Raw genomic sequence first — 19,109 nt, 5'->3', positions numbered from 1 at the left:
GGTGTACGGAGCTGAGCTGTGTGTGTGCGGGGTGCATGGAGCTGAGCCGTGTGTGTACAAGATGTACATTGCAGAGCCACGTGTGTACGAGGTGTACGGAGTGGAGCCGTGTGTGTACGAGGTGTACGGAGCTGAGCTGTGTATGTACGAGGTGTACAGAGCTGAGCCGTGTGTGTATGAGGTGTACGGAGCGGAGCCGTGTGTGTACGAAGTGTACAGAGAGGAGCCGTCTGTGTATGAGGTGTACGAGGTGTACGGACGGAGCCGTGTGTACACGGAGCGGAATCGCATGTGTGCGAGGTGTATGGAGCAGAACCACGTGTGTATGAGTTGTGCATAGCGGAACCACGTGTGTACGAGGTGTACGGAGCAGAGCCTTGTGTGTACAAAGTGGATCAGTGTTTGTATGGAGTGTATGGAGCGGAGCAGTGTGTACATTATTGTGTCCCCCCTTGGCACACCCAGTTTCTCTTTTACACCCCATGTTTCCGCCGCTCTCTTTCTTGCATGGACTCTTAGTCCAGGGGGTCCGGCGCTCTCTCTCTCAGATTTGGGGCACCTTGGTAGAAGTCTCTCCCGGGCTCTTCCTGACACGAACTCTCAGTCCGGGAAGTCCGGCGCTCTTTCTCTTACAGATTTGTGCAATCTTGGTAGAAGTCTCTCCTGGTCACATGACTTAGGATAAAAGCCGAAAACTAAATCTGAATTTGCAGACACTGTGTTTTGGGGTGTTGCCCCTCGTCAGTGCATAGTGTGAGATCTGGTTTGGCTGGGTGAGAGGCATGTCAGAAAATTAAAGGTTCACCCAATAATGGAGAGAAGCTTAATTCTTTTTTTGACTTAGGACATCACTTCCTGTTTCAAGCATCACGTCCGAATCAGGTATGAAAGCTGCTCACCGTTGTTAAATATACATTTTCCATGTAATTTTTTGATTCGGGACTTCTTACCAGATGTGATACTCCAATGAAAATGTCACAATAATTCTTCTGAAAAAAAAAAGTAATGGTTTATTGGCTTCTCCATCAAAAAGAATTGTAGCATAATGCAAAAGATGTGAAGTGGTTACGAATTGTCCATTTGTCCGATTAGTTGATTGTTCTAACCCTTCTTTTCCCTGGATCATGAATGGAAGTTTGCATCTGTCCATGTCAATGTCATAGACCAAGATGTAGGAATAGTAGCATGTGTCAGCTGCTTATCCATTAGTGAGAATTTCCAAGATCCAGATCCAACAGGAGCACATCAGCCTCTGTGTATGTAGGCCCAAAATGCTGCAGGGCCAGGATCAAGTGTCACCCCCTGAACAGAGCCCCTGAATGGAGAATGACCTCTTTCTGTGTGTCATGTGGTACATATTTATATGTCTCACATGGCACCTGTTTCTATGTATGTTGACATTTCTCTACACTTAGCTCAGTCTGTTCAGCCTGTTTGACGATTTCCATTGAAGGAGAACTCACCACCTCCCATGGCAGTCTGTTCCACTCTTTGATCACCCTCACTGTCAAAATTTTTCTAATACCTAATACCGATGTGTCTCCTCCCATTCAGTTTCATCCTGTTGCTTCTAGACTTTCCTTGTGCAAATGAGAATAAAGATGGTGATTCTTCTACAATGTGACAGTCCTTGAGATATTTGTAGACCGCTATTAAGTCTCCTCTCAGCCTTTTTTTTTGTGAGCGAAACATTCACAAATCCTCTTACCATACTTTTTAGGGCATTGTTGGCAGGTAGGTCACCATTCTGGTCGCTCTTCTCTGAACGTTCTCCAGTTTGTTCATGTCTTTTTTTAAGTGTGGTGCCCAGAACTGGACACAGTGTTCCAGATAGAGTCTGACCCAGTAGTAGAGGCAGATAATTACTTCATATGATCTAGACTGTATGCTTCTGTTAATGCAACCCACAATTGTATTTGCCTTTTTTTGCTGCTGCATCACACTGTTGACTCATGTTCTTTCTGTGATCTATTAGTATACCCAAGTCTTTTTCACATGTGCTGTTGCTTAGCCCTATGCCTCCCATTCTGTATATGTTTTTTCATTTTTATTGCCCAGATGTAGTACTTTTCATTTCTCCCTGTTAAAAACCATTCTCTTGTTTGCTGTCCACAGGTTCAGTTTATTTAGATCTTTTTGAATCCTCTCTTCTCTAACATTAGCTATCTCTTTTAGCTTTGTGGAATCAGCAAATTTAATCAGTTTACAATCAATTCCTTCATCTAAATAATTGATAAAGATGTTGAACAACACATGGTCCAGGACAGAGCCCTGTGGTACCCCACTTGAGACATTCTTCCAACTGGAGTGTAGCTATTACCATTCTTTGGGTCCGATCACTAAGTCAGTTATGAATCCACCCAACAGTTGCCCTGTCCATTCCATACTTGGTCATTTTTTCAATAAAGAATGGTATTAGATACTTTGTCAAATGCTTTTCTGAAGTTAAGATATAGTACATCTACTGAGTTTCCACCCAGTCAGTGAATCTGTAATGGAAGGAAATTAAGTTAGTCTAACATGACTTATTAGTTACAAAGCCATGCTGGCTCCTTGTAATCACGTAATTCTCATCCAGTACTTACATATATGCTGTTTAATAATTTGTTCAAAGATCTTTACTAGTATAGAAGTCAGACTCATAGGTCTATAGTTCCCTGGGTCCACCTTCTTCCCCTTTTTGAATATAGGGACAAAATTTGATCTTCTCCAATTTTCTGGGACTTATCCCATTCTCCAAGAATTTTCAAAGATGATGGAGAGTGATTCTATAATTTCCTCTGCTATCTCCTTTAGTATCATAGGATGTAATTCATCTGGAACTGGAGTCTTGAATTCATGTATGGTAGCTTAGTATTCCCTCAATATCTCTATTTTTACATAGTGTGGATTCTTCTATTCCTTCAATAGTACAGCAAAGATCAGTTGGCACTACATTTACTGTCTGAGAGAAAACATGCAAAATAGTAATTTAAAAGTTCGGTCTTCTCAACATCATTTTTACCACTTCACCATTTCCATCCTGTAAAAAATCCTATAGTATCTTAAACTTTTTTTGTTCCTTAAATGATTCGTATTATTTCCTCTTTTAGGGATTATTAACGATTGTGCTTTGAAAATCTAATTTTTCAAAATTTCTTACCCTTCCTGGACATTTCTGCCCTTAAGGACATCCAGACATTATATGACTTGCATTTATTTGTGGGAAAAAAAAGAAAATTGGTGAAAATTTTGAAAACTTCGCAATTTTCCAACTTTGAATTTTCATGCCCTTAAATCAAAGAGATATGTAACACAAAATACTTAATAAATAACATTTCCAACATGTCTACTTTACATCAGCACAATTTTAGAACCAACATTTTTTTGTTAGGAAGTTATAAGGGTTAAAAGCTGACCAGCGATTTCTCATTTTTCCAGCACCATTTTTTTAGGAGCCACATCACATTTGAATTCACTTTAAAGGGTCTATATAATAATTTTTTTATTTATATAGCGCCAACATATTCCGCAACGCTTTACAGTTTATGCACACATTATCATCGCTGTCCCCAATGGGCTCACAATCTAAATTCCCTATCATTGTGTCTTTGGAATGTAGGAGGAAACCCATGCAAACACAGGGAAAACTTACAAACTCCTTGCAGATGTTGTCCTTTAGTGGGATTTGAACCCAGGACTACAGTGCTACAAGGCTGCAATGCTAACTACTCAAAAAGATGCTCAAAACCTCATTCAAGAAGTTCAGGGGCTTCACAGGAATTTTTGGAATGTGGAAAAAAATAACATTTAACTTTTTTTTTCCCAAAAAATTAACTTCAGATCCAAACTTTTTATTTTTACAAGGGTAACAGGAAAAAATGAACCCCAGAATGTTTTGTGTAATTTCTCCCGAGCATGCTGATATCCCATATGAGGGAGAATACCATTGTTTGGGCGCATGGCAGCTCGGAAGGGAAGGAGCACCATTTAACTTTTTGAATGAAAAATTTGCTGGAACAATTAGCGGACGCCATGTCGCATTTGGAGAGCCTCTGATGTGCCTAAACAGTGAAAATCCCCTACAACTGACACCACTTTGGAAACTAGACCCGTTAGGGAACTTATCTAGATGTGTGATGAACCCTCAGGTGCTTCACAGAAGTTTATAACGTTCAGCCCTAAAAATAAAAAAAAAATCTAATTTTCCCCACAAATGTTTTTAGCACAAAATATTGCATTTTCATAAGGGTAACAGGAGAGATTGTACCATACAATTTGTTGTGCAATCTCTCCTGAGCACGCCGATACCCCATATGTGGGGGAATACTACTTTGGAGGCACAGTGCAAAGCTCAGAAGGGAAGAGGCGCCGTATTGGAGTTTAGATTTTGCTGGAATGGCTTAAGGGTGTCATGTCACATTGGCAGAGCCCCTGAGGTGCCAGAACAATAGAAACCCCCTATATGTGAACTCATTTTACAAACTGCACTCCCCAATGAATTCATCTAGGGGTGCAGTGATCATATTGACACCACATGTGCCTCACAGAATTTTATACCACTGAGCGGTGAAGAAAGAATAAATTACATTTTTACCACTAAACTGTTGTTTTAGCCCCAAGTTTTTAATTTTTGTAAGGGCTAGTAGGATTTTTTTTTACAGCAAACTAAGGTCCATTTTTTTCCTGAGTGCGCCAATACACTACATGTAATTGGGAAATGCTTTTTAGACAGTGCAAGGCTCAGAAGGCAAGGAGCTCCAGATTTTACTGTTATGGATTTCAGGTGCCATGACCCAGTGGGAGAGCCCATGAGGTACCAGAACAGCAGAATAATAAGTGACCCCATTTTATAAACTACACCTCACAATGAATTCATCTAGGGATGCAGTGATCATATTGACACCATGGGTGTGTCACAGAATTTTATACCATTGGGCAGTGAAGACAAAATAACTACATTTTTACCACCAAAACTTTGTTTTAGCCCCAGATTTTACATTTTCACACAAGAAGTGGGTAAAAATGACGCCAAAACTTGTCCCACAATTTCTACTGAACGTGGCAATACCCCATATGTGACAGTACAGTAATACTTAGCCATACGGAGAGACTCTGGAGGAACGGAATGCTATTTGCCTCCTGGAGCGCGGATTTTCCTAGAATAGTTTGCAGACTCCATATGCAGAGCCCCTAATAGCTAGAATAGCAGAATCCCATCTCAAGTGAACCCATTTGGGAAACTATACCCCTTGGAGAATTTATTTACAGGTGTAGTAACGATTTTGACTCTATGGGTATTTTCCAGAAACAAGCAGCAATGAATGTTGCCGAGTAAAAATTGCAAACTGTTATAGTGAACAGTACGCTGCAGTGACCAGCACCTTGCAGTCACCAGTACGTTATGCCCAACCCATGCTTCTGGAGGCAAGAGTTTTAAATTGAAACTGTGATGAATGCGCTCATCTCAGAGCGCAGGATAAATGTGTGCCGAGCCTTACTGCGATCTTTGTGAGGCAGAATGAAAAAAATCAACAGCATGTGAATTGGTTTTATTTTTTACACCATTCTTCGTGCGGTATAAGTGATTAGGCGACTTTATTCTTCGGGTCGGTGCGATTACAGTGATACCAGATTTATAGCGGGTTTTTGTGTTTGACTGCTGTCTCACACTAAAAGACGCTTTTTATTGCAAAAAATAGTTTTTGTATCATCACATTTTGAGAGCTATAATTTTGCCATATTTTGGCCCACAGAGTCATATGAGGGCTTGTTTTTTGCGGGACGAGTTGACGTTTTTATTGGTACCATTTTCAGGCACATGACATTTTTTTATCGCTTTGTAATCTGATTTTTGTGAGGCAGAATGAACAAAAGCAAGCAATTCAGGAATTTATGCCATTCCGTTTGTAGTAAAATTGGTAATGCAGCTTTATTCTTCGGGTCAGTACGATTACAGTGATACCTCATTTATATCTTTTTTTTAATGTTTTGGCGCTTTTATACAATAAAAACTGTTTTCTAGAAAAAATAATTTTTGCATTGCTTTATTCTGAGAGCTATAACTTTTTATTTTTTCACTGATAGACCTGTATGGTAGATGACGTTTTCAGCGGTACCATGCTTATTTATATCCGTCTTTTTTTTTATTGTGTTTTACTCCACTTTTTGTTCGGCGGTATTATGATCAAGCATTGTGTTTTGCTTTTATGGTGTTCACTAAAGGGGTTAACTAGTGTGGCAGTTTTATAGGTCTCATCGTTGCGGACATGGCGATACCAAATATGTGTACTTTTATTTATATATATATTTTTTCATCCAAATATTTGTTTAGAGATACAATATCTCAATTTTTTTTACAATTACTTTTTTTTTCTTTTTTACTTTGTCCCACTATTGGACTACTATTTTTTGCAGGCTGATCACTTCTGCAGAATGGAGATGCAGCAGCATCCCTATGCTGTAGAAACTGTCAGCTCTGCACTGACAGAGAAGCTTGCTGATCATGGACTGGGCATGATCAGCAAGTTTTCTAGGTCTGGTGACCTGGATGTCGTCATGATGACATTGGGTCACCATGACAATGATCGGGACCCCACATCATGCCGTGGGGTCTCCGATCCAAAAGCATAGGGGCTGTCAGCCCTCTGCCAGCTTTCAGAATGCTGAGATTGTGTTCAATCACAGCATTTAGAAGGTTAAAGTTCCAGGAGCGATCTGTGACCACTCCTGGCACTTAGTGTCGGGTGTCAGCTGTCAGAATCATCATGTGTGCGGGCGATCGCTCAGACGTAATGATCCATCCCTGGTCAAATAGGCCCAGGTCCCAGGGACAGATTATTACGTTTGATGTCGGAAAAGGGTTAAAATGTGCCTTTCTGATATCCAACCTTAAAGCTTCACAGGTCTTCAAGGTCCTCTAGGTATCCAAAATTCTATGATAGCATGATCGCTGCCTCCTAGGGTCCCAGCGACCCTTACCTCATCAACAATTTCCTCCTTTTTTATAAAGATTAGATCCAATGTAGCAGATCCCCACGTTTTCTTCTCTACCTTTTGGCAGATAAAGTTGTCAGCAAGAGACGAGAAGAATTTGCTGGACCTGTTACTGTGAGAGAGATTTCCAACAAATGTCTGGATAGTTAAATCTCTCGTGATCACTACGTAAAATTTTTTTGGGGGAATTTGGCCATCTGATGTATAAAGAGTTCATCCATATATTTAGCTTGCCCAGGTGGCCTGGTTGGTTTCTTGCAAATAAGTTGTATCCTTCTAGCCTTGTATTCTAATCATGTGTATCGTCTCTCCAAATTTCAGTGATGTCAATTATATATTATTTTCCCGCGTTAGTAGCTCCAATTCTCCTTGTTTGTTGCTCAAGTTCTGTATATTTGAATAGAAACATTTGTTTGTGATCGTTATCTCTTTCTCCAATATTTTTACTATTCTGACTTTTTTGTCTTTGTTCTTCCTTTCCAGTTCTCAATAGTATTTTTCCCTATATGGCTTTCCCTGACCTTTTGCTTCCCTTCTCACAATGTTCTAGTTTTGTCCATGGCGGTTTTAATTACATAGTAAATATAGGAAAACTGACTGAACAGCAATCTAGTCTGAACTGGTGCATAACCAAAAAAGACTTATATGGCAAATAGATCAATAGCTGCACTCAATTTTACTGTACTAAAGCAAGGAAATGTGCGATACATGAAATGTGAATAGCATAATGGCTTGTGAAATCTATGAAAAAACACGAGATGCTTAGCACAAGATATGACCAAAAATTGTGAGCCCATCCACCAAACGTCAAGGTAATCTCAAATCGGATGGGTACATAACCTGTCTGCCTAGTGTGAACACTTACCTATGGCTAATAACATGGTAAAGCCTGCATTTATAGGAAGGTCGGAACCAACTGTGTTTGGATGTAATTAAAATCACAGCATGGTGAAGGGCGGGGCGTTCAAGTCAGTAAAAATAGTACATAGTAAATATAGGAAAACTGACTGAACAGCAATCTAGTCTGAACTGGTGCATAACCAAAAAAGACTTGTATAGCAAATAGATCAATGGCTGCACTCAGTTTTACTGTACTAAAGCAAGGAAATGTGCGATACATGAAATATGAAAAGCATAATGGCTTTAATTACAGCTAGATCCTACCTCCACATATAAGTGTAGGCTATTCAGCCCAGGAGAGGTATCATATTAGGCTGTCACCTTGTCAATGGCTATTGGTCACACATGAATTGGCCAATTTGTGCACTAAATATCTCCATTTTAACCTATTTTCTAGAGCAGCAATGCAGTTCCAATTTCATCTATTCAATGTTTGCATACTATAGCGTTAGAGTGCAGCTTTAATTTGTTAGTAACATATGGAAGTGGCTCTCTTCGGTTGCAACTGTTCACACATTTTTCTGTTGGGAAGAGGCCGTCACTCTTTGATGTTGTAGAGGCAGACAATGAGCCAAGCTCACACTGTCGGGGGCAGAGCCCCTCAGTCTCTTGGTTGCTGCAGCAGCTGAGCTTTGCTGGAGGGAACATTAAAGGGGAGCGCTGAGTGAACTTGTCTCTCCTCCGCAGATGGCAGAAAAATGGTCATGTCACTCTCTGCCCTCTGATTGGAGGTCTGTCCTCCCTTCTCCCATGCTTTCTCCCTGTGATCGTGTTTGCACTGTGCGTGTTAGTTGTGATACATGTGAAGTACAAACTCAAGGGAAATGAAAGGTAATCACTGCCCAGAGGCAGGAGCCCCTTTGGGGATGAGGCCCTGAGAAATTGCCCAGTCTGCCCACTTCCCTAACGCCAATCCTGACTATGACATATCTGTTTTTCCACAAAGGCGGCATACATCCAGAGGCCAAAAGGTCCAAAGTGCTTAGCGCAACCTGCGAATCTTATACACAAGCTATGGGATTATAAACTCTTCTTTGGAGTGAAGTTAATACAATTGTATAATCATAATCAGCAGGTTTGGTCGGAGACACCAAGGTTTTTATTTGGGTATGTAGAACTGACACTGTACACATACGGTTAAAATGCGGTAGGACGTTTATGGTTTATTGTTTCTTGCACATAAATTGATAACATTTCGATGGATTCAGACGAACGCTCCTACAAAATGTGATTAACAAAGTCATTACTACAGAACTGTAGGAGAAAGTGATTTATTCTAAAAGAAACATCAGAATAACAAAATGAGAGAATCCGGGCTCCGTGGCTGGATACTGTGGGCCTGGTCTCCAGCCTGTTAGTACGAGATGGAGTCCTTGTCCCTGGAGCTTCTCTACTCGGTATAATGAGGCTCACTGATCTTGTTCATATAAAGAGAATGAGAATAATACAAACATGAAGCCTCTGTAGAGATAATTCAGGTAAGAATAAATAACGGCACTCAATAACAAATAAAATCCTGACCTTTTATTGAAGCATGAAATTGATAAGCCGGACAGATGAAAACCCAATCGGCCAGTACCATTTCGGTGAATAAATGCTTTCTCAAGGGCTCATCTAAGACCTTGAATAAGCGAGTGTTCAAGCAAAACGACGTTGACAGACTGTTTTCATCTTCACGGTTTAGCAATTTCATGCTTCAATAAAAGGTCAGCTCTTTATTTGATATTGTGTGCCGCTATTAAACTTACCTGGATTACAACATAGTTCTCACTACGATATGGGCACCACTACCCGTGTCTCCTTTTCTACCTGCCTTGGGTGGTGTTATAAGATCAGTGGAGGTGTGTTTCCCTCTCCTTCCTACTAAGTAGCTGTTATCTGGAGCTTGCAGTGTCATTACTCTCTTTTTCACTCTGTAGAGATAATCTTACCACAGCATTTTGCATTGGAAAAGGGGAGAGGGGCAGACATTTTGATATTTCTGTTTAACAAAAACTGTACTAAAATATATCCGAATGCCTCTTGTTTCTTACACCAGAAATTGTTATGCTATAAAGTGTAACAAAGTGTAAACAAGTGTAACAAGTTGTGACAATTGAGGAAGCCTTTAAAATCAAATCCCCTTAGACCCAATAATATGTGTAATGGGGTATTGAAAGGTAATCAGTTCCCAATGATAGAGAAAAACTACTATTCTTAGCAGGGGAAGTGCTTTTATAAATATGGATCCCATCAGATGTTCCTACAAAGAATGAATCATAGCTGTCAATAGTAACTTCCAATATGAACTGTAATATACTTAAACTAAAGACAATTGTTAGACATGGAAATTGTGAATTTTAAAAAATTGTAATGAATGGCAGATCACTAAGATTGGGCATTAGATAAGAGATGTCTATTTCAACTTCATATATTTTAATTCTAATTTAAGTTCTAACTTGCTTTCCCTTTCTCATTTACTTATTTGTCGTTACTTGAACTGTCTTTTTTATGTGTTGTCTTGTACAGTTTGGAAAAATATATGGTTTCTTCTCATGTGAGTTTCTTGATGGAACAGGAAAATTGATTTATGTTTAAAACATTTCCCACATTCTAAACATGAATATAGTTTCTCTCCTGTGTGAACTCTCTGGTGTCTAACAAGATGTGATTTATCTGCAAAATATTTCCCACAATCTGAACATGAAAAAGGTTTCTCCCCTGTGTGAAATCTCTGATGTGTAATCAGACTTGGTTTCCTTGTAAAACATTTCCCACATTCTAAACATGAAAAAGGCTTCTCCCCTGTGTGAGTTCTCTGATGTTTAGCAAAAGTTGATTTATCTGCAAAACATTTCCCACATTCTAAACATGAATATGGTTTCTCCCCTGTGTGTGTTCTCTGATGGACAACTAAACCTGATTTGTTTTTAAAACATTTCCCACATTCTGAACATGAATATGGTTTCTCCCCTGTGTGAACTCTCTCATGTCTCACAATCTCTGATTTATGGTTAAAATATTTCCCACACTGTGAACAAGAAAATCTTTTCTCCTTTGTGTGAATTTTGTTATGAGTAATACAAGACATTTTGAGAGAAAAATTATTAATATTTTCGGCACTTGATAATGCCTTCTTTGCTATAAGAGCAGTTTGATTTCTAATGTCTCTTTTGTGACTTTCATTTTTCTTAGTAGTCTGCGATGAATCAGAAGTTTGGAACTGTTTAAAAAGATCAGATAATAGATCTTTGCTGTGAATGGATGATGCAATATCTGGAGTAATTGCATTCCATTCAGTTATATCTTGCGTGATCTCAATGTCATCAGATTTATAAATTGCAGATGTCACTTGTCCCTGTGATCTCCTGGTGCAGTCATCTGCCAAGAATAAAGTTTATTATTTTTGAATAAAATATCCTTAAAAATATATTTGTATAAAATTTCTAAAGTAAAGATAGAAATTGCAAGTTATATAGACAAAACCAACTGACAATCAAACATTAGACCTCAGAGCACGCATGAGTAGAGCATGATGTCAGACACTTCTTTATGCCTCCCAAATACTGGAATAACACACCAGCAAATAATATTGTGTAGGCCAAAATGATACCAAAAAAACCTTTCACGATCAGTAAATGAATCTCGGACAATTGCTAACACAAACGAAAAAGTTTTTTTTTTTTTACAAAATATAGAATTTTTTTCATCACTTAAATAGAAAAAATGGCATAATTGCACTTTTTTTTTCACAATTTTGTCCGAATCAGATTTTTTTCCTCTGTGTTTCAGTACATCCTACGGTAAACAGAATAGTGTAATTCAAAACTATAACTTGACTCACAAAAACAAAAGCACTAAGACGTCTACGTTGATAGAAAAAAAAACTGTTATGGCTCTTTAAAGAGGACAAGCAATAAACCAAATTGCAAAAATTAGAAATACTCTGGTAGCTCAAGGGTTAACTTAATTTATTCTTCTAATGAAGGGGGACTTTTATTTTCTGACCTCTTAGACTCAACCATCGATGGCTCCAGTACCAGTTCTTATATAATGGACATTTGTAGAATTCTTAACAGTGAAAATATCTTTCAGGCTCTTGAAGGTAAAAATATCAGACTTTTATGCATAAATTACTGTCTTTCTTTGATAACTAAATTTTGTGAGACATTTAAATTGAACCTGCCAGCAGGAGTTTGCTAAGTAAACTACAGACACTGTCAGGTTGGCAGTGTTAAACTGATTAGAGTGATACCTGGGGTGAAGAAATCAGTCTTGTGGTTCTTGTGTAATCAGTGTTAGAAGTTTGCAGCTAATGAGATGCCCATACTCCGGGGCGGGACTGTAGGCAGAGTTATCTTCCTGCTCTATGCCAAAATCCTGCCGATAGGTTCGCTTGAAAAGGAATCTGCCACCACGTTTGACCTGTCTAAACTATTATTATGGGCATACAGGCTATAGAATGCTGAAAACCGTCCTCCCTGTGCATCTCATATTAGATGTGTTGTTGCTAAGAAATCATCTTTTATCACTTTATATAAGTGATCTCTTGCAGGCTCCGGGGTGGATGGTGTCTGGAGATAATTCTGCCTCCAGAGATTTTACATGAAGGAGATTTACCAGTGAAACAAGTAACTAACACAGAACAGGAGAAATTACATTTGTCTTCTTGCAAACACATGTTTTGCTTCTCTCTGAGCTCTGCTGTATTGCAACAATATTGCAGCCCTGTCTGCCTGTGAGAGGAGGCTGAAGGTGAGAGGAACTTGCAAGATGTCAGTTATCAGGAGAGCTGAGAGCAGCCATTACACCTCACTCTGGCAACTCCCCCTTATATTTAAAACAAGCTCTGGAGGCAGAGTTATCTTCCAGGCAGCGTCCTCCATAGAGCCTGGAAGAGGTAAAAAAAGATGATTTTTCAGCCACAACATAGCTGACATACAGGTAGGACTTTTCTCAGCATTCTATAACCTGTATGCCCATATTAATAGTTTAGGCAAGTCAAATGTGGTGACAGATTCCCTTTAAGAAAAGCCTCTTGTGCCCACTGTGGGATAATACAAATCTCCCTCATTTCTTACATTGACAAACTTTGGATGAAATAAGGGAATAATTGCTGTCATAGATATTAATAGAGGGATTTGTTATACAAGTAGGATGAGAGGATACGTATTTCTCTCCTTATTTGCAGATAAGACGTTCTATTCAGTCTTCACCACGGCTTTTTGTTTTGGGGGAACATATCCTTTCATGGATTATGTATTGTCATCTTTCCTCCATCCCATAGATCTTCCTTACCTGACCTATCTATCGCAATCAATGACATCATGATTTCCCCCGTACCAGAAGTCCGCTGCCTCGGGGTAACCCTTGACTCTGCCTGTCCTTCAACCGCACATCCAAGCTCTGTCCATCTCCTGTCGCCTTTAACTCAAAAATATCTCCAGAATCCGTAATTTCCTCAACCGTCAATCTACCAAAATGCTTGTGCATGCCCTCATCATCTCCCGCCTTGACTACTGCAACATCCTTTTCTGCGGCCTCCCTGCTAACAGCCTTGCACCTCGCCAGTCCATCCTTAACTCTGCTGCACGACTAATTCATCTCTCTCCTCGCCACTTCTCCGCTTCCCCCCTCTGCAAATCTCTTCACTGGCTCCCATTCCCTCAGCGTATCCAGTTCAAATGCATAATACTGACCTACAAAGCCATCCATAACCTGTCTCCTCCATATATCTCTGAACTAATCTCCCGATATCTTCCCTCACGTAATCTCCGGTCCTCTCAAGACCTCCTTCTCTCCTCCACACTTATTCGCTCCTCATCCAATCGCCTCCAAGACTTCTCCCGAATATCCCCCATCCTCTGGAATTCTCTGCCCCAACACGTCCGACTATCAACCGCATTCGGATCCTTCAGACAGAACCTAAAAACCCATCTCTTCAGGAAAGCCTACAGCCTGCACTGACCCCGTTGCCTCCTCATCACTACCGAAGCTACCGCCTCACCAACACCGGAGCTCCTGCAACCCTCAACCTACTGTCTCCTTCCCCATAATCCTGTAGAATCTAAGCCCACAAGGGCAGGGTCCTCGCCTCTCTGTATCAGTCTGTAATTGTTAGTTTGCTTACTGTAAGTGATATCTGTAACTTGTATGTAACCCATTCTCATGTACAGCACCATGGAATCAATGGTGCTATATAAATAAATAATAATAATATTGTCAAATGAAATCTGTAAAGGCAGAATTAGTTCCCTATAAAACATTTGATAAAATCGACTTTCAGTAGAGAATAAATTCTGGAATCAGATCTTGGATTTATCTTAAACAACGGGAAATGATTTTAAATTCTGCTAATGTTCTTCTCTACGTCAGATGAGAGAATGTTCCAATTTATAGTTATTCACAGGCTGCACCGTCCCCGGCTTTTATGCAGAAGATCGGATATATTAAATATTCTAAATGCCTCAGATGAAAATCAGAGGTGGCAGATCTATCTCATATGTATTGGGGCTTCTGTGAAATGAGGGAATTTATCACATTTGTTGCTGAGAAGCTGAATTTTGTTTTGTCATTTCATTTTTTTTATAGGAGTCAAGATGGATTGTCCTACTAAGGATCTAATTACCGTATTTTACGGACTATAAGCTGCAATTTTTCCCAAAAAACTTTTGGGGAAAATGAGGGTGTGTCTTATAGTCCGGATGTACTTCCAGGAGTGTGGCAATTCTGCTGGCCCTGGGTTGGGAAGGGGGGGGTGTTCAGTGGTTCAATGCTGCAGGGCGATGATCTGAGACCCATCCTAGGAAGGTGCGGCAAGTTCGGCAACTACGCCAACATTTTGTGAAAGTCCAGAGCCCCCGCACTTCTATTGCTTTAATGCAGTGGCCTCTGAGAAAATGGCCACCAGAGGCGGCGCATGTGCAGATTTAGATCTCTGGAGACGAGTTCTCGGTGGCGCAATCTCATTCTGACCCACTCCAATAGCCATTTTCTCCGAAAGTCACCGCATTGCAGCAATGGATGTGCAGTGACTCCAGGCTTTCACAAAATGTCGGCGGAGCCCCAGCACCACTGAGCACTGCTGAACCTGCCACACCAGCCTGATATGAGAGTCAGATCCTCGCTAGACCACCGAACACCTCCTGTGAGCCCCGCTCCACCAGAGCTCCCTATCACCCCATTTCTTTCCCGGTAAGCTGAATTCGGACTGTAAGATGGACCTCCATTTGAAGCAATAATTTTTTTTTACCTATTTTCCTTGTGAAAATTTGAGGTGTGTCTTATGGTTTGGTGCGTCTTATAGTATGAAAAATACAGTACTTCATGGTTATCTGCAAGGGGAATTATTTTGAAGACTGGATAACTTCTAAAAATATAATTTTCTAACAACAGTTTTGGCCAAGTTACATGTCCCAATAAAATAATTGCTGGGATAAGGCTAGGTTCACATTGTGTTAGTGGCAGTCCGCTGACGGAATCCGTTTCATAGCGGCACTAACGCTATGTAACGGATCCGTTACCGCACCCATTGACTGCCATTATGTAGCGCATCGCAACGCATGTCATAATCGGCTCTATCTGCGCTAGCGGGTGACGGACCCGAAACGCTGCAGACTGCGTCCGAGGGTCCGTCACAGAATGATGGAACATCGCTAACACATACCGATTATGACATGCGTTAGCGATGCGCTACATAATGGCAGTCAATGGGTGCGCTAACGGATCCGTTAGATAGTGTTAGTGCCGCTATGAAACGGATTCCGTCAGCGGACTGCCACTAACGCAATGTGAACCTAGCCTAAGTAGAAGTTTGGGTTTAGCAGAATAGTGAATGCTTGACTGTGATATGGATGGACTACACTGAAGATAAAGAGGCCATACCAAAAGCATCTGTGACTTCTCTACACTTAGTGGTTACTACTCACCTGGGTAGCCGTATGTAGGAATCTCCTCTTTACACCACTCATCACCCCTCACATATGTCTCTGTAGTATTAATAAAAATCAGCTCTTCAACCTGAAACAAATAATGTAAAAGCTACAGACAGATGTAGAAGTCATATTTATGAACAGCTCTAATCCTGCCATCTGCACCGTTCTCATTACACAAGTATAAAACATATAATACTGGTGGATAAAACAAGACTGAGCACAAGATCTTCACAGTCATCTACACATCATAGGGGAAATCTCATGACATCTTCTCTCCATCTACCTGATGATCCTGAGGAACATTTGGAAATTCTTGTTTACAGTCCTGTGGAAGAAGAGGACGAGAACATCTTTCTGGTGTTGTCCTCTTACTGGATAGAACTGGAGGAAACAAATACAGGGACTGAAATCATTCTTTACATACAGATTATTACAGGTCGTGTGTATTTTGTCCATTACCTGGTGATGTGAGGGGCTGGGGAATCTCCATCATGAAATCCTTGTACAGATCTTTGTGTCCTTCTAAATACTCCCACTCCGCCATAGAGAAATAGATGGCGACATCCTGACACCTTATAGGAACCTGACACATACAATGATACAGTCATCCCCCAATCCCTTCATAGCGTTACTGTATAATGTCCCAACAGTGTCACCTCTCCAGTCAGCAGCTCAATCATCTTGTAGGTGAGTTCTAGGATCTTCTGGTCATTGATGTCCTCATGTATCATGGGGTGAGGTGGAGGCCCCGTGATTGGGCTCATGGGTCTTTGCCATCCCTCAGACATCGGGGCCTGACAGCGCTCACTAGAGGTCTTCTTCACTACTGTGTAATCCTGGTTATGGAGAGACACATTAATAAATCTCACTACAGACATTTCCAGAGTCCTCACCTCTCCCATTCTGTCCATCTGTTATTCCCATAGATAAGAGTGATGTAATGTGACATCATCAGAATCTCTCACCTCTCCAGTAAGCCAGAAGAGGATCTCTAGGGTGAGGTTTAATATCCCATCTACCCTCTTGCTCCTGTCCATATCCATCTTTGATGGGTAAATCGGGAAAATTCTCTTATACAGAACATCTTCACTAAGAGGATTCAATATTGTAGCGACCTGATTGGGAAGAGGACAATGTAACATTATAAAGACCAGTATAAAGAAAAAGGGTGGTTGGCACTGAACGTACTATAATAGTCCATATACAGCTGCTGCGTATGCGGAGTGGTAATGCTTAGGGGATAATGCTTCCGTTGGAAGTTCCGGTGGTGCTCAGCCTTAGAAGATGATACATATAAAATGCAACGCCATAGAAGAAAAGAAAAGGGAAGGGACGTGTCCGTTTAATTAAACATATCCAAGAAATGCATGGAGGGGATCCTAACCAATTAATGTTTGCGGGGCTGGAAGTAGTAAACTTCCCACAGCACGGAGGAGACCACAATAAATTACTCCTCCAGCGCGAAGCAAGGTGGATCCTTAATACCAATGCCCAAGGACCTTGGGGGTTAAACGACAAATTAGATATGGCCATCTTTATTTAAATCCGAATTAAATTGTAAATAATGTGTTGTTGATTTTAATTATGTATATATTTATTTCACATGTGGTACGTCCCTTACCTGATAAAGGAAATGACGTTACCGGCACAGCACACATGGACCCGTAGAAGCTCGTAAGAGCGAAATGGCCGTCGTCAGTTTTGTCTCCACCACTCCCTCTTCACACCCATGCCTCAGCCTATACCGCATCTGTCTGTAAAATTTTGAACTTTATGGATTAAAAGCTACTCAATCAACAGAAGTCTCCATAGGTGAGTGCTGCCTCTTTCTTTTCTTCTATGGCGTTGCATTTTATATGTATCATCTTCTAAGGCTGAGCACCACCGGAACTTCCAACGGAAGCATTATCCCCTAAGCATTACCACTCCGCATACGCAGCAGCTGTATATGGACTATTATAGTACGTTCAGTGCCAACCACCCTTTTTCTTTATACTGGTCATTGACATTTATGTATTTTTCTCAGGTTTGAGCACGAACTACTAAACCAAGCTTATATTGCACCGCATGATGCAAGTTGAAATAATGGAGGAATCTGCATCTAATGGGGAAATGCTGAGCGGTTTAATGGCAGGCAGAGAGGGAGCAGGAGAATTTTTTTCGGATTGTAACCATAAAGACGAACTAGAACTTATAAGCACTAAATCCCTGGAAATGAAAGTGCAAACGTTAGCAGAAAAAGAAATTCGATTATTCTGGACCATAAAGTCATTAAAATCTTACATGGAATGTAATCGAGTACCACGAGGTTTGAGAGTCTTTAAAGATATCTCACAATTCAAGGAAGACGCGGCTTTTCAAAAAGCCTGGGAACAAATACATCTGCAATGTTCCCAAGAGCTGCTTAAATTAGTCATTTCCCAAAATGAAAAAGATTATGCACAATTATGTGAGCAACTGGAAAAATCTAAATGTGAATTATCCTCACGGATTAATGGTGAAGCATATAAAAACTTTGAGAAAAAACTTGAAAAAAAATTAATTATAGTGCAAATGGATACTAAGGAAAAAAAGAAAGAAAAATTCCTTAGAGACAAACGAGACTTTGATCTGGGTCAAATATTCACATGGAATAAAAATACCAACACGAGAAAAACCTTTATGAAAAACCGATCACGTAGACCTTCCAAATATCAAAAAAATTATCGCGATGGGTGGATCACGGACTCTGATTCCAGTGCCACAGAAGACACCAGTGAAGATCACTCAAAAACTCCCCGTAATAATACAGGAACAACTGTACCTACTGATCCACAGATCCCTTTAGGGGGAAGAAAACAAGGCGGGGAGGGAGAAGGAAGCATGCAAAGAAAACGCAAGCAGGTATCCTGGAGGCGTTAACTGCTTCAATGAATGAAACTCAAGAAGATAACTCATCACAAATATTGAACTTGTCTAGCAGGACTCTGATGGAAAATGAGATTAGACTATTATCACGGGGGATCAATTTTTGTTTACCTGAGAATTTTGATTTAAGTGAATTTAAAATTGATTTATTTAGAGGCGTCAGAAAATTGCACCTTCATAAATTTTTTTCTAAAGGCAAAGAGCGTAACGTTACATCTGCCACTACTGATGTCCCAACAGAAGTGGGACCCCTTGGATTTATGGTAAACTCGGAATGGGACCAAAGAGATATAGATGTTACCAACTTGTTAGCCAGTCTAGATAAATCCAATCAGGCGGAAGCAGTTAAAGGCACGAACGTTAAGTCCCAATACATTTCGGGTCCTTTTATAGGGGGAGTAAAATCTAATTGGA

The 19,109-nt window shown here is 40.4% G+C and overlaps 1 protein-coding gene across 1 annotated transcript in view; it reads right to left on the bottom strand.

The window, feature by feature from the left end:
• Nucleotides 1-19,109, bottom strand: part of LOC143768177 (uncharacterized) — a 381,688-nt gene that overhangs the window by 62,067 nt on the left and 300,512 nt on the right. Inside the window, exons 2-3 of the mRNA XM_077256867.1 lie at nucleotides 16,754-16,903; nucleotides 16,445-16,624 (exon numbers count right to left, since the gene is read on the bottom strand). Of these exons, the coding sequence (XP_077112982.1) occupies nucleotides 16,445-16,624; nucleotides 16,754-16,903 (330 nt within the window). The remainder of the gene's footprint in view (nucleotides 1-16,444; nucleotides 16,625-16,753; nucleotides 16,904-19,109) is intronic.

The sequence above is a fragment of the Ranitomeya variabilis genome, chromosome 4, assembly GCF_051348905.1.
Source record: "Ranitomeya variabilis isolate aRanVar5 chromosome 4, aRanVar5.hap1, whole genome shotgun sequence".
NCBI lineage: Eukaryota > Metazoa > Chordata > Amphibia > Anura > Dendrobatidae > Ranitomeya > Ranitomeya variabilis.
The sequence above is the reverse complement of the archived record's forward strand: the minus strand, read 5'-3'. Positions and strand labels throughout refer to the sequence as shown.